At 41.1% G+C, this 21,278-nt stretch overlaps 1 protein-coding gene across 8 annotated transcripts in view; it reads right to left on the reverse strand.

The window, feature by feature from the left end:
- Nucleotides 1–21,278, reverse strand: part of SH3D19 (SH3 domain containing 19) — a 67,699-nt gene that overhangs the window by 13,760 nt on the left and 32,661 nt on the right. For 3 of the 8 annotated variants that reach the window (XM_083519904.1, XM_083519905.1, XM_083519906.1), the window contains 13 exons: nt 20,108–20,148; nt 19,292–19,334; nt 17,507–17,654; nt 17,107–17,314; nt 15,521–16,489; nt 10,279–10,386; nt 8,382–8,494; nt 6,702–6,760; nt 3,616–3,874; nt 2,881–2,949; nt 2,650–2,790; nt 1,827–1,899; nt 586–716 (listed from right to left, as the gene is read on the reverse strand). In XM_083519904.1, the coding sequence (XP_083376030.1) occupies nt 586–716; nt 1,827–1,899; nt 2,650–2,790; nt 2,881–2,949; nt 3,616–3,874; nt 6,702–6,760; nt 8,382–8,494; nt 10,279–10,386; nt 15,521–16,489; nt 17,107–17,314; nt 17,507–17,654; nt 19,292–19,334; nt 20,108–20,123 (2,337 nt within the window). In that variant the 5' untranslated portion in view covers nt 20,124–20,148. The remainder of the gene's footprint in view (nt 1–585; nt 717–1,826; nt 1,900–2,649; nt 2,791–2,880; nt 2,950–3,615; nt 3,875–6,701; nt 6,761–8,381; nt 8,495–10,278; nt 10,387–15,520; nt 16,490–17,106; nt 17,315–17,506; nt 17,655–19,291; nt 19,335–20,107; nt 20,149–21,278) is intronic. The other 5 variants (XM_083519907.1, XM_083519908.1, XM_083519902.1 and 2 more) reach the window with 4 other exon arrangements.

Consider the following 21,278-nt stretch of genomic DNA (forward strand, 5'->3'; position numbering starts at 1 on the left):
GCCACTCCTGCTTTATAGTTGCACAAATAACAAACGCACGCAGAGTCCCTTAAATTACATCTTGTTTCTCCCAGTGCTGCATATTTTGGAACCCTGTTTGATACAACCACAGCATCAGCTGCAGAGAACTGGTTTTGTAAGATTTTGACATTCCCATTCCTTTTTTAGGAGATACACAGACACACTGAAGCCCGTAATGGGTGGCCATGTTATTTAGGTGTAGGAGTGGAAGACAATCTGATCTGATGTACCAAGAAGAAGCCCCAAAGTAACACGGCTGCTGTTGTGAGAAACTGCACAATATGCTCCTGGGTGATTTATGAACACACTTGAATTAAGTAAAGGATGTGTTCTCACTTAACTTGAAATTATCATGAAAATGATGCCCATAAACTGCCAGGCAGAGCTGCGAGATTAAATAGATTTGCTGCACCTCACAAGCAACTTGATATCTGGTTTTGTGCACTCAAGCAAGATTTATCTATATGGCATGCTCAATAAAATGCACAGGGGAGAAATTAAATTAGAACTGGGATGTGTACATAGATGGAATGCACCATATTTCACTGGAAGTGGCCTACTTACAATAACTTTGACAAAGCTGGCAGGAAATATCCCTGTGCAATTCTTGCATTTTCCTCTGTACCACTCGTCATCTATTTTCTCCAGAAGATAAACAGTCTCTCCAGAATAGAGGTCCAAATCATCAGTATGTTCTGTGGACAACAAAAAATTATACCTGTTAATGTAGCCTAGTATGTTGAATATTGCTAAGAAAGGGCTCATTTAAAACAAACACTGTATGCAAAAACAAGCCAGAGTTTGAAAAATACTATAACATAAACTACTTAGGGTTGGGAGTAGGGAACATACTGCAGTTTGGAGCCAGCACAGCCCCTTACAATAGCACAGAGAGAGGAGCTAGGTTACATCTTCCCTATGAACATAAAACCTGCCTGCTAAATCAATGGGTCTAATTTACTTGGCTGTCATCCTATGAGCCTAAATTTCCTCCCAATAGTCTACTAGGAATATTAATATCAACAAAATGAAGCCAATTATTTTCATTTAAGGGGGGGTAATGGGGGGGGTAGAGGTGGAGTTTGGAAACTTTGGGGCAAGTCCTTCTGTGCTTACCTTCTTGCAATCCAGAGTGTGTGCAGTTTAATTTAAGCCATGAACCATTTCTGTGTGTGTCTCTGGCAGTGCCAGAACATTACATCTACCCACGTCATATGTCAAAACAGTAGTTGTGCACAAGAGGCAAGCTGCAGTAATTCGTACTGGGCCCCTTTCCCCTGTTCTCCCATCTACACATATATCTTTGACACCATATCCCTCTGAAAACTGCCCACAAACCCCAGAAGCCTATCAAACCTGTACTGCCCACAGGTCAACCAGGTTTGTAACTGTGTTTATGGTTATCTAGCCATTTCTACAAAGGTAACTCAGTGAGTGACTCTGGGCATGGCAGACCTGTGTACACTTTCTGCCTTACACGGGGATCCTTTCAATTTCTTCTTCATCATCCTCATCCCCTTTAAACTTTCTCACTTAGCCACTGCATCGTGTCCCTTGCAGCAATCACTTTAGTTGTGTTTGCTTATAAGCAATAAACTGAAAACTATGAATGGAAACTGCTTCAAGCATGTTGCCGTTTCCCAGCAAGAAACAGCCTAGCACTGTCAATATGTTCTGGCATGCAGCAGAACCAGTAAACTAAAACCTGTAACTAAGCTAAAATCTGTAAACATGATTCAAAAAGAAAGAAGAGCCCACAATTTTAACTGTTTCCATTTACACTGCTACCACTGAACTGCACTTACCTGCTAGAAAATCATGCAGCACTATCGCATGAGGAACACGTGGGTCAGAAATCTTCCGCATATTGTCCGAATCCTTAAAACACAGTAGATTTGGAAATTGTGATGCTTGGTGTTTGTTATTTGTTGGGAGCCCTAATTTCTGTGTGGATCATCCATCACTGGTTTAAATATAACCTTCCACCGATTTATGTTGTTAGCTGTTAAGACATAAAATGTGGGGCCTGCTTCTTTTCTCATTTAATCTGGATTTTAATACCACCTGATCTCATTGAAAATCAATGATCTTAAACCAGCGCAGTACATGCATCAGCGAAAAGAAAATCGCATCTCTGAAAACTGCAAGCCGCTGCTTTGCTACTGTAAATGAGATGTGTGCCTGTCTAAGCCTTTTCCTTATTTGCAAAGTTTTCTAACTAATTCTCAGATAGGCTAACTCCAGAGCACCAACAATAACAGTAAATCCCCTTGGGAAGTATGAGCAAAAGATGCTGACCATTTCAAAACACAATATCCATTTTAATTTGTTAAGAGCCACAGATAAAGGCCTCTTGGTATATTTCTAAGAGTAACCTAATAGCACGAGATGCTTAACATCCTATACTAAGATAATAAAATTATGTTTTGGATTAGGATTTACCAACTGCTGTTCCAGTGAAATGGTGTTGCCCTGGAGTAACAAATTTTAAAATACAAAGCATGCTAGGATGTTGCAGAAATGTATGGGAAGCTATAGGCCCTGTGCAGAACAGCTCTCGATAATTGTCTATTTTTTTCTAATTTGTTTCAACTGGACAGTTTTTGATACGTATATTAAAATTCATACCCTCTGTCTGCTTTTCAAACTCTCATCCAGTGGAGTTATTATCTGCATCTGGGATGAATGAACTTTGCCAGTTTCTTCACCCTTTTGACATTCAATGATGCTGTTGTCAACATGGTCCACCAGAACAAGCACATCCCCACGCTTTAAAGTTAACAAAAGGCCGTTAGATGGTTCATGATTCAGCAAGCAGCATGTGCATATGCATGAATAAGCCACAAGAAAGAGCTTTACCTTGCAAGAGAGATGGCTGGGATCTTGTGGAGAGATATCTTCCTTGGCGATTCCATGAGGCACAGGAAGCTTAAGACAAAGAACTCAAACGTTTCAGTCCAAAAATAGCTCCTGTCAATTTGCTACACAACTTAATGTTTTATTACATATTGTAGAGAAAGAAAATCAAAATACATTTTAAGCATTTTAAATAAAATATGCAATATATTTTAAAAGCATTAAGCATTTGAAAGATACAGAATCAACCATATTTTTGGAGCATAATTTTTCATGCGAAAACCGCAGTGTATTACCATATTTTTTGCTCTATAAGACGCACCAGACCATAAGACGCACCTAGTTTTTGGAGGAGGAAAACAAGAAAACAAATATTCTGAATCCCAGAAGCCAGAACAGCAAGAGTGATCCCTCTTGCTGTTCTGGATTCTGGGATAGCTGCACAGCCTGCATTCGCTCCATAAGATGCATACACATTTCCTCTTACTTTTTAGGAGGGAAAAAGTGAGTCTTATAGAGCAAAAAATACGGTAATTCATTGTTTGTCTGTTTGCTTATTTCTTAAAAATGTGTCTATCCTGCCGTTCATCATAAGATCTCAGGGTGAGGAACAATAACACTTATTTTAAAACCCACAGATCCATTAAACAACCTAAAAACATATAGCATTACTATTTACATAACTTACAAAACAATAGGGTGGCTTCTATCAAACCCCAATTTTGTTCTTTTCCTCACCATGTATTTACTGTAGAGAGGATGGCCTGGCTTGGGTCGAGGAGGTAAAGCTGGGTCTTGATTTTTAGCAGTATCGTTCTTTGTTCTCTTGACTCCTGGCCCTGATTTGCCTGGTTGTTTATGGAGGTTCACGTCAGATGATGAGCGAGAAAATCTCTCCTTTTGCGATGAGGCCTTGGTAGACATTGGTGGTGGTGGCCTTCCAGGGGCACCCTTAGGTGGAGGAGGTCGAGCTGGTGTGGTTTTTTTATCACCAGGCCTAGAAGTTACACAGACAACAAGGAATATAAACCATATAACAGAAAGCATAGTTCATTCAGATATGTAGAAAAATACTTCAGGGCTGGATTATCTGAAAGTACTAGAAAAAAAGCAAGAAGCATTTTTTGAGGGGGCAGTGGACAATCATTGCAATATCCCCAATAGCCTAGTCTCTTAAACAGAAAATTCAATTTCTGCTGACCAGTTTTGATTACAGACAACCAGCTATTGCAGGAAGGCAGACCATAATTAAAGAGCTTTGTTTGAAGCTGCCGAGGGCAGTTATGTGCACCATGTCTGAGCTGCCTCATGTGCAAGGTTGCTGAACCAGCTAGACAGAATATCAGATTATAAACAGTTAGAAAGAATGTTTACACCATACAGTGGTACCTTGGTTCTCAAACGCCTTGGTACTCAAACAACTTGGAACCCAAACACTGCAAACCTGGAAGTAGGTATTCTGGTTTGCGAACTGTTTTCGGAAGCCGAACGTGCTCCATTTTGAGTGTTACGCTTCTGCTTTGAGTGCCACACTTCCGTTTTGAGTGTTACTCTGAGGTCTGTCTGTTTTTGCTATTTATTTTACGTTTTTGTAGCTCTTTTTTGTGTGTGTGTTTTGTGACTGTGTGGAAACCAGTTCAGCTACTGACTGATTGATTGTGTGACTGCAGTACATTGTTTATTGCTTTCATTTTATGGATCAATGGTCTTGTTAGATAGTAAAATTCATGTGAAATTGCTGTTTTAGGGGTTGTTTTTAAAAGTCTGGAACAGATTAATCCATTTTGCGTTACTTTCTATGGGAAAGCACACCTTGGTTTTGGAATGGAGTTCCGGAACAGATTAAGTTTGAGAACCCAGGTACCACTGTACTGGTAAATATGTTCCCATCTACTGAAGTATTTAAAACATCATAGGAACAAATAGGTTTTTAGCTCACAAATGTCATTCTGCTGGCCACTAAACAATTTGATTGATATGAGCTACTGGGAAATTGTCAAAATAGTACAGTGGTACCTCGGGTTACAGGCGCTTCAGGTTACAGACTCTGCTAACCCAGAAATAGTACCTCAGGTTAAGAACTTTGGTTCAGGATGAGAACAGAAATCATGCTCTGGCGGCGCGGCAGCAGCAGGAGGCCCCATTAGCTAAAATGGTACCTCAGGTTAAGAACAGTTTCAGGTTAAGAACGGACTTCTGGAACGAATTAAGTTCTTAACCCGAGGTACCACTGTAATAAGTAAGAATAACTTGGCAGGGCTTTGATATGTATTTTTACAGCGTTCATTTCAATAATGATACCTGTTGTGCCTAATTCTCTATATTTGACCAGGGAAGTTGCACAACATCATAAAAAAAAAATCCTTATAATCCTTAAAACATTTAAAACTACTTCTCTAAAAATATTAAAAGAACATTGCCACCATGTTAAACATATTTTAAATACAAACTGTTTAAGCAAAAAGGAGAGATGCAAAGTATATATCTATTATGATCTTAACAAACACAAAAGCAACAGGTTAAACGTGTAATATAACAAAGCTGACAAAAGAGAGAGAGAGAGAGAGAAAGAAAGCCATGCTTATATCAACAGCAACAATGACTCATCTCCTTTGGGATTAGCCGAGTCTTCCTGCAACAACGCTCTCGGGTTTACTCCTATTATCATCATTCCTGCAACTTAAGATTTCGGAGCTGAAAGACAGCTCTGTCTTCTTGCTATGCAAGACTGGACTGATCCAGTTCCATGATCGGTTCAAGCTGTCTAATGCAGGATAGTTATGTCAGAAGAGCGGTGGTACACTTTCTAATTTACTGTATCCTTGCCTGGAATAGCTGGCCGAACGGTTTATCTGCTACAGAGTTGAACATCATAAAAGCTTCCCTAGGGCCCAATTCCTATGTTGCACTAGCACTATGTTACCAGTTTGAAAGTGGAATCACATAAATGCTGTTCTGCTTTGTGTGGAAGCAGCTCCCCACATGGGAAGCTCATGAAAAAGGAGGACTGCACTGGCAAGGCTGAAATCATGAGGATCCTGTTTCGAAGCAGCTTCATGCAAGCAGCTTCCGATGTGTAACAGTGTTTATATGATTTGGTTTTTCAATAATATATATGACCGGAGTGTTCTTTTCTGGGTTGCTCTCAAACTGAGCAACTTACTATTTGATGCACTCCTATTGCTGTCTAATTCACACTTGACCAATAGTAATCTGTTGCTATTCCTAGCCATAGAAAGAGGCAAGTGTATCAGGCTGAACCATGGGTTAGTGCTAGTGCATGAACGGGAACAAGCCCAAACAAAGCCTCCAGTTTAGACATTCCTCCCTGGGAGAAGAACACTGCCAGAATTTAGTTTCACCTTCAGAATGTTGACTTAGTGCATTTGAACCAGAGGTTGTGGCAAAAGGTAGTTTAATTATTCCTGTCCCCCTGAGCAAAACCAGTTGGGCATGCAGTATTCTCTGTCTAATATTCCCTTATACATTTCAAGGGAGCCTGGGATAGCTCTGACTTTGCTAATGTATGGGGACAAAAGAGAGAGGAACAGCAGGAGTTCATATTCCACTCAAGAGGCAGTGTCAACAGTATAGAGGGTTCATTGCCATTGCAGTTAAAAGGAAATGAAACTGTTGCGGTGTGAAAAATGTTTTGAATGCATTCTTATGATGGATCAGTGACCATGACCAATCTATGAACTACACACACACACACACACACACACACACACGCACTAGGCAGCATCTTTACTACACCAAGACTTTCCCCCATCTCTTCCTACTCCTTTTTGTATGGTTATTGGACAAACTGATACTTTACTCACCTTGGGGGCATTATGGGTTCATTCTTTGATGACTGTTTCAAACTAGAATGCTCAGATTCCTATTGGAATATAAAATCTGCATTATTATTTGGACAGCATGATTTGAAAGTTCAACATTATTATTATTATTTCAAGGGAAAACTTAAATTAAGATTTCACTACAGAGATTTTATTATTTTGTTTTCCCCCCCCGAGGGACTCCTGGTGAATATTAGCACAACTTGTGCTATTAGTATTTTGAGAGATGTAGGGCAACTATTTGAGAATAAAATGTAGTAAAGCCCGTTTACTGTAAACTAGGGGCCTCAATACACAATGGCAATGTCAGACATACTCCAAGTAGTCCACTGATTTCATGTGGTCTACTCTATGTCTCTAAGTATGCTGAAGAATTGATGCTTTTGAATTATGGTGCTGGAGGAGACTCTTGAGAGTCCCATGGACTGCAAGAAGATCAAACCTCTCCATTCTTAAGGAAATCAGCTCTGAGTGCTCACTGGAAGGACAGGTCCTGAAGCTGAGGCTCCAATACTTTGGCCACCTCATGAGAAGAGAAGACTCCCTGGAAAAGACCCTGATGTTGGGAAAGACGGAGGGCACAAGGAGAAGAGGACAACAGAGGACGAGATGGTTGGACTAACTCAAAGCTACTAACATGAGTTTGACCAAACTGCAGGAGGCAGCAGAAGACAGGAGTGCCTGGCGTGTTCTGGTCCATGGGGTCACGGAGAGTCAGACACAACTAAACAACAACAACAAATATGTCTAATGTTGTACAATAACGCAATGTGACTGAAGAAAAGCTAGTGCCAAATTCTTCCCTAGTGAAGAAAAGACTAATATCTTCCATCTTTGTGATATCCAGTGGGGCAGTGTGGTGGGGTGGTGGACAGAAGATCTTTCTTTCTAAAGAGATATGATGCACTTTCAAAAGGGTAAGTGGAATTAGTTCAAAGAAATCACATTAGAGATAAAAATTCTTAGTAGAACTTTGTGTATTACTGTAGGATATGGGGACAGCCCTCGCTGAAGAAAGGAAACAGAAACTACAAATGATACAACTGTATTTTTCCAACACAGAGAATGGCCTTCTGTATCAAAGCAATGTGTTTCCATGCTGATAGCCAAGGCATCCTTTCTTTTCTGAGGTAAAAATAGTTGATGCCTTCATTCTCATACCAACTCCCATCAGCCCCTGCCAGCATGACCAAAGGTCAGGGTTGGATGGGCCTGTAGTCCAACAACATATGGAGGGGCTCCATGCTGGTGACACCTACAATAGAAGATCTCACACCAGTACATTAATGTGCTCTGACACACAGCTTGGGATTTTATGGTCTAGCATAACAGGGTTGTAAAAGAGAAATTAAACCAAGATGGAATCATGGAGCTGTGTGTGTCATCCTGTAAGCTACAGGATATACATACATACATATCCATGGAGGAATTTCAGAGCTATGGCAACTCTAAGAGATGGCTATTCATCCTCTACTTGAAGACCACCAGCAAGAAGAAGCCCACCACCTTTCTAAGTAATTGGTTTAATTGTTGAACTGCTCTTAGGATTAAGAATTCTCTCCTAAAGTTCAACAGAAAACAATTTAAAGTCTTAATTCTCAAAATGGCACCTTATGTACAAAAGGATAATTCAAAGATTATAAACAAAGAAGAATGAGTTACCACATTTTTTGTTGCTTTGTTATTATTGGGTTTTCCAGCCGAAACGCCAGATGTGTTCCCTATTGGTTTTTCTGTAGGAAGTGGAGGAGGGCTCTCTGGAACTTCATTTAAAGCTGAAAAAATATTAGTGCTTTTATAAGCATCGCCATAAACATCATACAGATACACTAAAAAACATAAACATCAGTGGATCTGATCGATCAAACGGAATCACAACAGATCCTTCATCCTGGCCAAGGGATTTCACCATTTCAAGAAATGACACGTGAACGCCACAACAAAACCAATGACCCATGTACAAAAAGGTATGGACCTCTTCACTAGGGATATGGACGCACTGGTGAGGAGGCATTATGTCAGACTTTCCAACAGATGCTGGAGTGGGTCATAGAAATACTACTCCACACTTCCCATTTCAGAACTGTAAAGACTGTGTCTTTCACAAATGAACTGCCTGTTTCCTCTTGCTATCGGAGCACGACTGTTTTCTTAGGCCAGAGGACAGTAATGAGGATGGCGCTGTGGGTTAAACCACAGAACCTAGGGCTTGCCAATCAGAAGGTCGGTGGTTCGAATCCCCGTGACGGGGTGAGCTCCTGTTGCTCGGTCCCAGCTCCTGCCAACCTAGCAGTTCAAAAGCACGTCAAAGTGAAAGTAGATAAATAGGTATCGCTCCGGCGGGAAGGTAAATGGCACTTCCGTGACCTGCTCTGGTTCACCAGAAGCAGCTTAGTCATGCTGGCCACATGACACGGAAGCTGTACGCCGGCTCCCTCGGCCAATAAAGCAAGATGAGCACCGCAACCCCAGAGATGGTCACAACTGGACCCAATGGTCAGGGGTCCCTTTACCTTTACCTTTAAGAGGGGCATAAAGCTATAGCAAGAAATGTAGATCATCAAGATCTGAAGGGAGAAATATATAGGATGATTTTTTTTCCCTTATGGAAAAAAGGAAAATGTAACCACAAACATAACTGGCACATGGTCAAATATTCCACTTTCAAACTTCGGCTGTATGCTACCAAATATATGCAGTGACTTTGAACTCTTCGGATAAAGAGCAAGGGTACACACCTGACAAATAAAAATAAAATACTCAGTATTCATAGTGTTGTTCAGTCAACCTGAACTTTAAAAAAGAATGCAGTTTTGTTTAAATGTCACTCTAAAGACTCTAGAAATGGAGGTATCGTTCTAATGAAGGCAGATGTGCATGTTGCTAAGCAACAGCTCACTGCATGGAATGAACTCTAAGACAGAATAGGTATGTTTTAAGGTATCTCTACCCAGAAGCCTTTCACTGTCATTATGAGAAAGCTTTTGCTAAATCTTTACACCAGTGCACTAAGGAATAAAGGAGACGCACGGCTCTTAGTAAGCTGCTTTTTGTCAGGCCAGACTATTTGTCCTCCTGGCCCAGAACTGTCTACTTTGACAATCAGTGGGTCTCAAAGGTCTCAGCAGAGGTCTTTCCTGTAAACTTAAACTGGAGATGCCAAAGATTGAACCTACGACCTTTTGCATACAAAGCTTGCGCTCTGTGACTGAGCAATGATCTCTCCATGTGTTAGAAAACTAGCATTGTGCAAGGAACTGTGCAAGAAGTCTCAGCATATGCCAGTGGCGTGCAATTCCTAAATTAAACCACTGCATAATAGTTAAGTTAAGCGCTAGGGGTGGCATCCAATGTAATGTCAGCATACTTCCACTTCTGCAGCAGAGTCCTTTCTCTCTTCCACCCACAATCCTTCTGTGCCAGACTCAAATTTGCTCTGGATGGTCCCCCCCCCAACCCTCCAGAGCAGGTTTTTTAGGAGACATAGGGGCCTGTAGGGGAAGAGAAAATCTGTTCTGCTCACAGACAAATATAATTGGATTTCACCCTTGGATGTTACCTTTTGTTGGTTTAGCTGGGATTCGGATCACAGTGGGTTTGCGCACAACAGCTGGTTGAACCGCCTGTTCTTTTGCAGGCTCTTGTTTGGAGGGCAAAGTGACAACATCTAAGGAAAACACAAAATTCAGCATGTTATCTTGCTCCGGTTCCAGAGAAAATGCCATAAACTTCATTCATTATGGAAATGTTGCTGAAAGGATAAATCTGTACCCTTACTGTACATTAATTCTGTAGCCATCTTGACTGTGAAGACATGCAGAGGTTTTTGTATGGGGGGAGGGTTACCCCTGAAGACAATCCTACCCTTTGTTCCTGAATGTCTGCTGAAGGTCACCTATGGCCCTCTCATTTGAACTAAATCTACCGTATTTTTTGCTCTATAAGACTCACTTTTCCCCTCCTAAAAAGTATGGGGAAATGTGTGTGCGTCTTACGGAGCGAATGCACACTGCGCAGCTATCCCAGAAGCCAGAACAGCAAGAGGGATCGCTGCTTTCGCTGCGCAGTGATCCCTCTTGCTGTTCTGGCTTCTGAGATTCAGAATATATTTTTTCTTGTTTTCCTCCTCCAAATACTTGGTGCGTCTTGTGGTCTGGTGTGTCTTATAGAGCGAAAAATATGGTATGTCGCTGTATCAAATGATTCTGTGGGGAAAAACTAATTGATTTACTTTTGTCATTTCCATTTCCAGAACTGGATTAGTGACAAAAACTGGCTTGTAAACAACTCTAAATACAGTCATACCTCGGGTTACAGACGCTTCAGGCTGAGTTTTTTTGGGTTACGGACCACCGAAACCCGAAAGTACCGGAACGGGTTACTTCCGGGTTTCAGAGGTTGCGCATGTGCAGAAGCGCTAAATCGCGCTTTGCGCATGCACAGAACCCGAGCGTCCACTGTAAAACAAAACGTTGAACATAGGAGGCTGTCTTATAGTGTGTCCAGACCAGGCCCAGGCAGACAGCTAGGTATACTTGCCCCAGGCCTCGGAGGGCTAAGTTGGCTGGGGGCTCTTGCCAGGGACCGGCTGCATTTTTGTTTTGAGTTTATAACTTTATTCTAAGAAGCCCACAACCCTGCCGCCCCTGGCTGGGCCTCAGACAAGCTCTGCATGGCCTGAGTCAGGCCACGAGTTCATCTTGCTCAGTACTGTCTAAAGTGACCAGCAGCAGCTTTGCAAGATTTGAGGCAGGATTCTCTCCCAGCTTGACCTGAAGATGCCAAGGATGGAACCTGGGGCCTCCTGTATCCAAGGCAGGTGCTCTACCACTGAGCTATGGCTCCTCCTAAGAGATCTATCGCTCTGAGTGCCTTTGGGAGGAAGGGAAGCATGTACACTGAATTAATTATGAATGATATGCTCAGGGCTTCTGTCCTAAGAGGAATTTCCACTGCCCTGCCTTTCTGTTCTCCTTCTCCAATTGACACCTAACAATCCATGGCTAAGGATCATTGTGCTATATTTACTAGCAGCTTTATCAAGGTTTTTGGGGTGTTTTTTTTAAAGAGCTTTGTTTATTTCTGCAAACCTTGGGATTTCTCTGAACACGCTGATATCTCCTTATTTCTCGTGGGTGGTGGGTTTTATAATTAAGTGTATAATTATGCAGCTGTTGTAATTTAGATATTATATTTTATGTGAGAGAATCATTGGGATTTTTGGTTATTATGTATATATGTTAAGTTTCAATAAAGATATTTGGGGGCGGGGAAAGATATCTCCTTATTTCTCAGTGGATCCATTTTAAACTTCATTCCTGTTGGCACTTGCCATCTAAGTGTGTTATTAGAGAGACGAATGCAGCTGCAAACAAAGGGGCTGGCAACCTATAAATACTCAGTGCTATCTTGAGCACAATCCATAAAAATGAGAAAGCAAAATGCTTAATGCACTCGCTAAAGACTTTTCTCTAGCAATAATCTGATTCTATTTAGGAGTGTGAACCTCACACAGGTTGGATCTGACTACCTTTACTAACAAAGGGTTATTACTGTATGAAGCTTTGGGAGCACAGTGTAAGACTAAGAAGGGGCAGTATGCAATTTTCCTAAGAAGTATTCCCCGCCCCCAAATGCTTTTTGCCACATTTCTATAAGATATTAAGGTGCTTCCTATCTTTCCTACAGACTACAGATGCAGAATATCCTACCATCTTTCAGTGTGCTCTATTCCTATTTTGGCACCATTATCTAGATCATAAATGGAGAAACCTGTAGCCTTCTAGATGTTGTTGAATTACAGTTCTCATGATCTCGGTGCTGGCTGGGGCTATTGGCAGTTTGAGTCCAGCAATATCTGGAAGACCACATGTTTGCCACCGCTGAGCAAGACATACTGAGCTCCCTGCCCTATGCATAGCAACAAGCACAAACACTAACCCCACAGTATTATAATAATTATTATATCACAATTTAATTTTTTCACAACCATGGTGCCCAAGACTTCTAGTCACCACCTCTCTGCAAAATATATGCTGACTATGATGAGAGAAGGTGCATATGGCTTTTCGCCTTCAGTACACTGCTCTGCGATGCATGTTCCATTTCCATATTTAATCTGATTTAGAAGCACAGCAATAATAATAATAAAAAAAACACCATTAGACTCAAGGTACCGGTTTCAAGTATATACAAAAAACCATCAACAGTTCATTTCCTGCTGTAATCTGCCAAGGCCTCATTAAGGCAATAAGGAAAGGAAGTTGTAGTACATCAAAATTCCATCTACTTATTCACTGCACAGGACATAATAAGAACACACAATCCTTAAACATCATTAATACAGACTCATTTGTGACAACTATACCCTATTACCAGCGCAGATTTACAACCCACACAACTGAAAGCATTTAGTAGTAAATGAGGCAAGAAGTTAAAATAGCCTCCCCCCTTCAGTTTTGAAAACACATTGTCTGCATGAAATCTACACAATATTATTGGGGGAGGGGAACCATATGGCCCCTATAAAGTATTTGGAAAACTATGAGCAAGATCCTATTGCAGCATCTGATGTGTAAATAGAATGTCCCCTCCCTCCTGTGCACCCCTAAAATCTGCTGCAGAGCATTAGGGGACCGTCCAAAGCAGGTTGGGAGGTGGGGAAAGTTCTCGTTTGCTGGCGTGACACTGGATCTTGTCCTGTATGTTTCTTCAAATAAGAAAGAGTGCCACTTCCCAAGAAACAATTGGAAGTGCATATTATTATTATTATTATTATTATTATTATTATTAGGAAGGTACATACTACTACTACTACTGCTACTACTATTGTCTACTTGATTTATTAGTCATTTACTACAAAAAGGTCTCTAAGTGACTAACTTTAAACTCCTGATTGCTCTTTCGCAGCCACATCCTTACCCGTCCCATACCTGATGTCAAGTGTGATATAGGTGAGCGTGGTTTGGGAAAACAGACTAGTGGGCCAAATTAGGACTCTGGGCTGTGGATTGGTGGTTCTCCACCACTGCTGTACAGTGGTGCCCCGCAAGACGAATGCCTCGCAAGACGGAAAACCCGCTAGACGAAAGGGTTTTCCGTTTTTGAGCTGCTTCGCAAGACAATTTTCCCTATGGGCTTGCTTTGCAAGACGAAAACGTCTTGCAAGTGTTCAGATTTTTTTCTGCTTTCCCCCCTTTTTTCTAAGCCGCTAATAGCCTTTTAGCTACTAATCCGCTAAGCCTTTAATAGCCGCTAAGCCTTTAATAGCCGCTAAACCGCTAATAGAGCTAATCCGCTAAGCCGCTAATAGGGTTGCTTCGCAAGACAAAAAAACCGCTAGACGAAGAGACTCGCGGAACGGATTAATTTCGTCTTGCGAGGCACCACTGTAATAGGAAGAAGCAGCACTTTCCATTCTGAGCCCTGGCAGTTTTTCTGTTTTTATTTTGCAGCTGACACTCAACATTCAATGGCTTCTGAGCATGCTCAGTCTTCATTGGGCTGTGTTTTGGGTTTGGTTTTTTTTTTTTGATTTTGCCACCATAGGGTTTGGAGTTTTGTTATTAACTGCAGAACTCTCCTGTACTGCATATCTCACTAGGCACATTTGGATACCCACTGGGGAAAAAGTAGGGGTCTTCTCCCCCTATCTCTTATATTTCTCCTTTCATGGAACCTTTCAGCAGCATTTAGATTTTTGTATGAGCCAGAAAGCAGTAATTTCACACATAAAAATTCACAAAACACACCGAATATAAAAATTATGAAACATATCAACTGTGTTCCTCTGAATGGAGGGATCACTACTGTTGCCATGTGATGAAAGTGATCTCTCAAAAGATCAACATGTAATGGCACTTTTATACTTAACACAAATGTATCCTCATGCAAAGAATGCCTGCAAATCTTGTGCTATAAATCTATAGAGGCTAAATGCTAGATAAACTAATGTCTCGTTAAAGTTTCTAACTACAAATGTGTGTGTGTGTGTGTGTGTGTGTGTGTGTGTGTAAACTCTACTCAAAATGTCACAATCATTCTTACAAGCAAGGGTTATTTTAATTGGGCACTCCCAATACACATATATGCTATTTATTCAGTGTACTTAGCAACTCACACTCTAAACTTCTTTGAACACCAGCTCCCAGTCCCAAGGCAAAATTATCATTTGCTTTCGGGTCTCAAGCTTTCCTTCAGTACAATTTATATATAACCACTACATAAATGTACATTACTACATAAATGTAATTATTGAAACCATCAATCATGGATCAGTTGTTATGCCAATGTTCCAGTAGCCCTGTTTTTTCAAATCTATTCCTATAACCAAGAGCATTGCTGCCAGAAGCCAAATAAATACAAGATTATATTGAATAACATCATATAAAATTTAAGAAGACAGGAATAAAAATATAGAGAAAAAGAACAGAAATACTCTTTTTTTGTATTCAAAAATTAAAACAAGAATGATTTAGGGAATTGTAAAGCAAAATTATTTTAAACATATACTAAAGGTACAAGTCCATATCTACATTGCCTGAGATGAAGTTGAAATACATTAGGAGAATATTATTTTACTGGTAATGTTTCAGTTCCACTACCCTAAAAGCCTGCAAGCTTATGGAATCAAACTTTAATTCCAGATTCTAGGCAGACACACTCACCTGTATACAGCTCAAATGAATGAATTTTGACCTTGATTGGATAGGTTTCCCAAACATACTAATGTTGTGATAAAAACAGGCATGCATAACTGTAATCATTCTTATAGGAAATCCTTCCCTCTTCTTAAATCTTACCGGATTCTGACGGCGTAAGTTCCTGAGGAGTCCCGGCTGAGTTAGGGGGTAAAACATCATCATCAAAGCTAATCAGATCTCCTTCCGCAGGTGGCTTGCCCTGCCCTGGAGGTGCTGAGAGGCTGCTTGCAGGGGGCTCCGCCAGGGATCGAAAGGCATTAGACTGGGCAGCTACAGAGAGCCTAGGAGTAGCACTTATTGGCTTTAGTGGAAGCATAGGAAGAGCAGGACTTTCAAAAGAAACCGACTTCTTGGGAACAAGTGGCCGAGGAGCAGGAATGGGAGATTTTCTCTGTCCATTACTATTTTCTGAAGCTGACTGGCTTGTTGAACTAAGCAGTCCATTGCTACTGCTTTTTACAATGCCTGATTTTGGTTTCTTTGGCAATTCAGGCTTGGTTATGTTGCTCCCAGCTTCCTGAGGTTGTGGTTGCCTTTCCTGGGGAATGACCTTTAGTTTGCTTTCTGTCCACGAATCCCACTCACCTGAAGCTCTGTTGGCCACCGGCTTTGGGGCCACCACAGGTTTTTTTGCACTTATTATGGGTTTGGGGCCTAAGGAGCGTGGAGATATTTCTGGCTTCTTTGTTTCGGTGTTTGCTTGCGATTCAAAAGCTTTAATCCGAGATAGTATGCTACTTTGGCTCTTATCTTTATCCATACTGTCCATATGAGTGTCCCAAAGGCTGTCATCTAGTAAGGACAGCAGCTGAATTGCCGGTGTGTCCTTTTCAGTCCTTGACTGGCTTGCTTCTTCCTGATTGTCTTGTGCGTTGCTTTGAGTATCTCTAACAACAGGTTTCAGATTGCCTTTTGATCTTGGTTTTGGAACAGGACATATTACAGCATTAGGCTTCTCCTGACATGCCTGCTCCTCTTCCAACACAACTAGAAGTTCCTCATTTTTGGAAGGATTGCTGATCAGCAGAGATGATGAAGGTCTAGGTGGCTTTCGAGGAATTGGTACAGCTGCAAAACAAACGGTACCTCCAATTGAACAAATTTTAGAGGGGGAAAAGATACAAGATCTTATTTTTTAAAAAGCCACTTGCAGATTGCAAACACCATCTAAAAAGAGGCATTATTCATTTTCTCACATGGAAGGGAAGGCTATTCTTTTCAAGAAAATGCCTAACACAACACAGACATAAAAACGAAGAAATAGGTTTCTTCCTTCAGAACAATAGTTTTCCACCTATATGCAAATTTAATCTAGCAACTAATAAATTCATATTAACCAGCTAAGCTTTCTTTTGTTGTGTGGCATCCCTAATTCTGCTACATCTTAACTAATCACATTTATTTATGTCACTTTCCCCCCTGTGATGCCATTAATTCGTTTTTGTGAGCAGTGGTTTGGCTCTTGTCGGCGCATGTTCACATGCAAGTCATTTGTGTGAATGGGCTCCAGTTGTGAAAACTCAACCACAGCAATGCAACACACGCATAGAGAGAGATACTGCATTGGTCTGAACTGGATCTCCAACAACTCTTTAGGGAACACTTCATAATAGGATTTGCCTCATACAGCTGAACCCATGCAGCTGCTTTTAAATGTAATTCAGCTACAATTAAAAGTTATATACCTGGAGTGCTTTCGCATTCACAGAGACCGTGCAGATTACTTTTCACATTTGTTCCTGGCAAGTTGCTGATTATCTCTTCTGGAAAGTCAGTCTGTGTTGAAGATGTAGTGGTGCATCTAGCATTAACAGCACTGGCAGCATTATTGTTGCTAGGAGTGTTGACTTGCACTTGACTGATCTCTTTGATTACCTGCTCATAGGAAGGGGGCTGCAAAAGAAACACATGCAAATTCCACATGGCATGGTTTTGTTTCACAAATGGAGCATTTCTGCATGCATACAAATCTGTCCCATGCCCCGAGCGCTGAGGATAATTATTAATTCTGACATTGAAGTCATATCACCGTATCGTAGTCACCACATTAAAATCAGCCTAGAGGGAAACCCTCAACTTCCTCACCTCGGCGGAAACAAGATCATTTGTTCTCCAAGGGGCCTGGGTGTGAGACGACTGAAAACCTAGCCCTTGCTGAGGGACATGATTTCCACCAGGAAACCAGGAGGATGGCCCAAGCGGCTCAGCTGCAACTATTGTGATTTCAGGGCGCCTGAAAAAGGTAAAAAAGAAAGATTAAACCAATGGCTATTGATGTAATTTGGAGATGTATTTTACGTAGATCTTCAGACCAAGCACAGGACCCCTCTGGGCACCCAGTCTATCAAACAACAGTTTCCTAAGGTAAACGGACCCCTGACAGTTAGGTCCAGTCACGGACGACTCTGGGGTTGTGGCGCTCATCTTGCTTTACTGGCCGAGGGAGCCAGCGTACAGCTTCCGGGTCATGTGGCCAGCATGACTAAGCGGCTTCTGGCGAACCAGAGCAGCGCATGGAAACACTGTTTACCTTCCCGCCGGAGCGGTACCTATTTATCTACTTGCACTTTGATGTGCTTTCAAACTGCTAGGTTGGCAGGAAACAGTTTCTGCAAATAACCAAGAACTCCACAGATATCAACAGAGTTCTCGAATCTTTGCCCTCTGTCATTTTGATTACCATACATTTTGATGTGTCCACCCATGAAAGACCATAAGACTTCTAAAAGCAAATTATCTGGGGTTAAGAGCATCTGTTGCTATGGTACTTGGAGAACTATTTTGTGGCTACGGCAATGATACATCTAGACACTACCAAAAGAGAGCCTACGGAGGGCGATTTCAGTGCTTCTTTTCACACACTGGAATTCATTGCATGCTCATGAACCCCTGCAATATACAGAGTATTTATCTCCTAATAAACCACCCATGCTAATATTAAGTATTTGCATTTCAAATTATGTATTTCATACTTAAGAAGTGTAACGGAGTCTACAGGATGAAAACAGACAGCATCACATAATGGTATTAACAGGTTAAAGAGCGCAGGAATTACTTTGCACTGCAGCTTAAAATATTATCACTAGAAAAATGATTTATTATGAATATTACAAAATTATTGTTCTTTTAAAATATTGATTGACTGATAGTAAGTCCTCCTATGAACTCATATGGAAAAAACAAAACAAAACCACCTTCACTTGCTATAAAGGATAAGGCAACAATCGAACAGCTCAAGTTTTACAACAAAAAGTTTTTATAGTGTGACATTCGGGTATGTAAACAGGAGAAAAGTAGTAAGTGAAGAGGAAAGGAAAGGAAAGGAAAAGAGGAAAATGTGAGAAGTCACGGGAATACAAAACCAAAACATGTAAATGTAGATTATTTGTCCCTTAGCACACTTTTGTACTTGCAGATGAGAAAGATGGATAAAAAGATGATTTTCCACAACCTTTTAAAATCATGTTTGCCAAGTGGCAGGTTTAGGAACAGGTGAGGTTCTTCCTGGTTAATTCCATGTCATTAATCTGGAACAAAAGGTTGTAGAAGCATGCATCAGGAAGCAGCCAACACAATCTGAGCAGTGGGGAGTTCCAAAGGAACTCAGCATAGGAAACAGGGCCAACTTTTTACACACTGAGGCATACTTTCAGTTAATTCAGTCCAGTGCATACTCTACTGGAAGAGTAACAGGTTTTAAAATAAATTTCACAAGGCAAATGTGTTTGTGAGAGAGAGATAAAGAAACACGAGCACAGATTAGAGAGAAAGAGAGAGACCAGTTGACAACAAAAACAGGATTAGACATACATTCTCAAACACATTTTATTACCAGGAGAACTGAATGAAATATCAATTATCACATCCTACCTTCTCTCTCTTTGTTGTTCACTGTGGCCAGATGTCCGAGAAGCTAGTTTGAAAAGACATCAACAGTTAATTTGGTCTAGTACAGGCATAACATTTATATTTCAATACCCAAATCCTTGCCAAATTACTCGAGAGAAACTGATTGTAGTGAAATTTGTTTATCAGTAAAATCATTCACAGGGATTGTTAAATTCAACATAAAATATGTTTGTTAAGGCTAGTCCTTGAATGACATCTCGACTGAAATTAAAAGAATTTTCACAAAGCACATCTCACGGTTTGGAGGACAACATAAAAATGTTAAATCCGAAACTGGTTTTGTAACGCGGTATTAAAAGACAAGGCTGCACGCTTGAACAACATGGTTATGAAAAAATACAGATGCAATGCTCCAGTCCAGTGCTCATACAGATCTCTTGAGCTTGTCAGGAAGCCAGATTAATTTCCAAGAGAGAGAGAGAAAATCTTTAACTGCAAAAGTATGTGTGCCCAGAACTGCTTTCCATCATTTAAATTATTGAGAGAACACTTTAAATGGAGGGTATCTGTATGAAGATCCCCCTTGGAAATCACAGAATTTGGGGTTAATAATTTTATTTTATTATATTTTAGCCGTACTTGAATGCATCCTTTTACATAGGTCTTATATAAATAATACAACAAGGAATTAACCAGGAGGATGCTTCTGCAGCAGTGGAATTCAAGAGAGGAAGTTTGGTCTTCTCGTGCAGAAGCAAGCTACCCTAATTACACCACTGCAGATGGATCAGCAAAAATCAGCAAAGCAGCAGCTGGGAAAGGACAGCGCAGACATACCTCTTCCACGGGGCATATTTGATGTGCACTATTCATGAGTGCTGAAGGAAAAAAAGAAGGGGTTACAGCAGAGGAAAGAAAGAATAAACCATGCTAGTAGTAAAGATCCACTGGGTTTCTATTGTTAGTCACACAAAGATGTCGCTGTAGTATTCCCCTTGCCTCCAAGGAACACTCCAGCAATCATTCGCCAATTTTAAAATTTAGAAAAAATATTATATATATATGAAGGGACGTGGGTGGCACTGTGGGTCAAACCACAAAGCCTAGGACTTGCCGATCAGAAGGTCGGCGATTCGAATCCCCGCGATGGGGTGACCTCCTATTGCTCGGTCCCCGCTCCTGCCAACCTAGCAGTTCGAAAGCACATCAAAGTGCAAGTAGATAAATAGGTACCGCTCCAGCAGGAAGGTAAACGGCGTTTCCGTGCGCTACTCTGGTTCGCCAGAAGCAGCTTAGTCATGCTGGCCACATGACCCAGAAGCTGTACGCCGGCTCCCTTGGCCAATAAAGTGAGATGCGCGCCGCAACCCCAGAGTCGGCCACGACTGGACCTAATGGTCAGGGGTCCCTTTACCATTATATATATATATGGGGCTTCTTTCTCCACCTCAAAAGAAATCAGCACCTTCCTATTTGGTTTAACAGTAGAATTCATCAGGTTCAACTGACCTTGCTTTGGAGTTCCCAGGAATAAAAAAAGTTATCTAATATGATTCAAAATTGCTGTGCTTGATTCTGCTATTCAAAAGAATGGCAACAGGCCACTGGAGATAAAAGGATTGTTTCAAGCAGGTATCAGCAACAGATCCTTAGGTCCTTCTCTTATTGACCTTTAGTCTCAAAGAAGCCTTTTTGGATTTAGATGAGGACTAAAAAACATTCCTTTTATGCCACACTTTAACCATATACTCACTGACCAATGGGACTATGTTATGCTTGATGTGACACTGTACATCGCCCATTCTAGGAGCCTGTTGACTTATAAAGCACTGAACTGGCTACCAGTGAGCTATTGGGCCCAATTCAAGGTGTTAGAATAAAACCCTGAATGACTTGGGGCCCAAAGAGTACCTCCCCCAGTATCAATCATCTTGGACCCAATGAGCAGCAGATCAGGCCTTGTTGGAGGCACTGCCCAGTTGACACTGACTCATGGCAAGGCCTCTGG

Source organism: Podarcis liolepis, assembly GCF_965112155.1.
Source record: "Podarcis liolepis genome assembly, chromosome: 9".
NCBI classification, from domain to species: domain Eukaryota; kingdom Metazoa; phylum Chordata; class Lepidosauria; order Squamata; family Lacertidae; genus Podarcis; species Podarcis liolepis.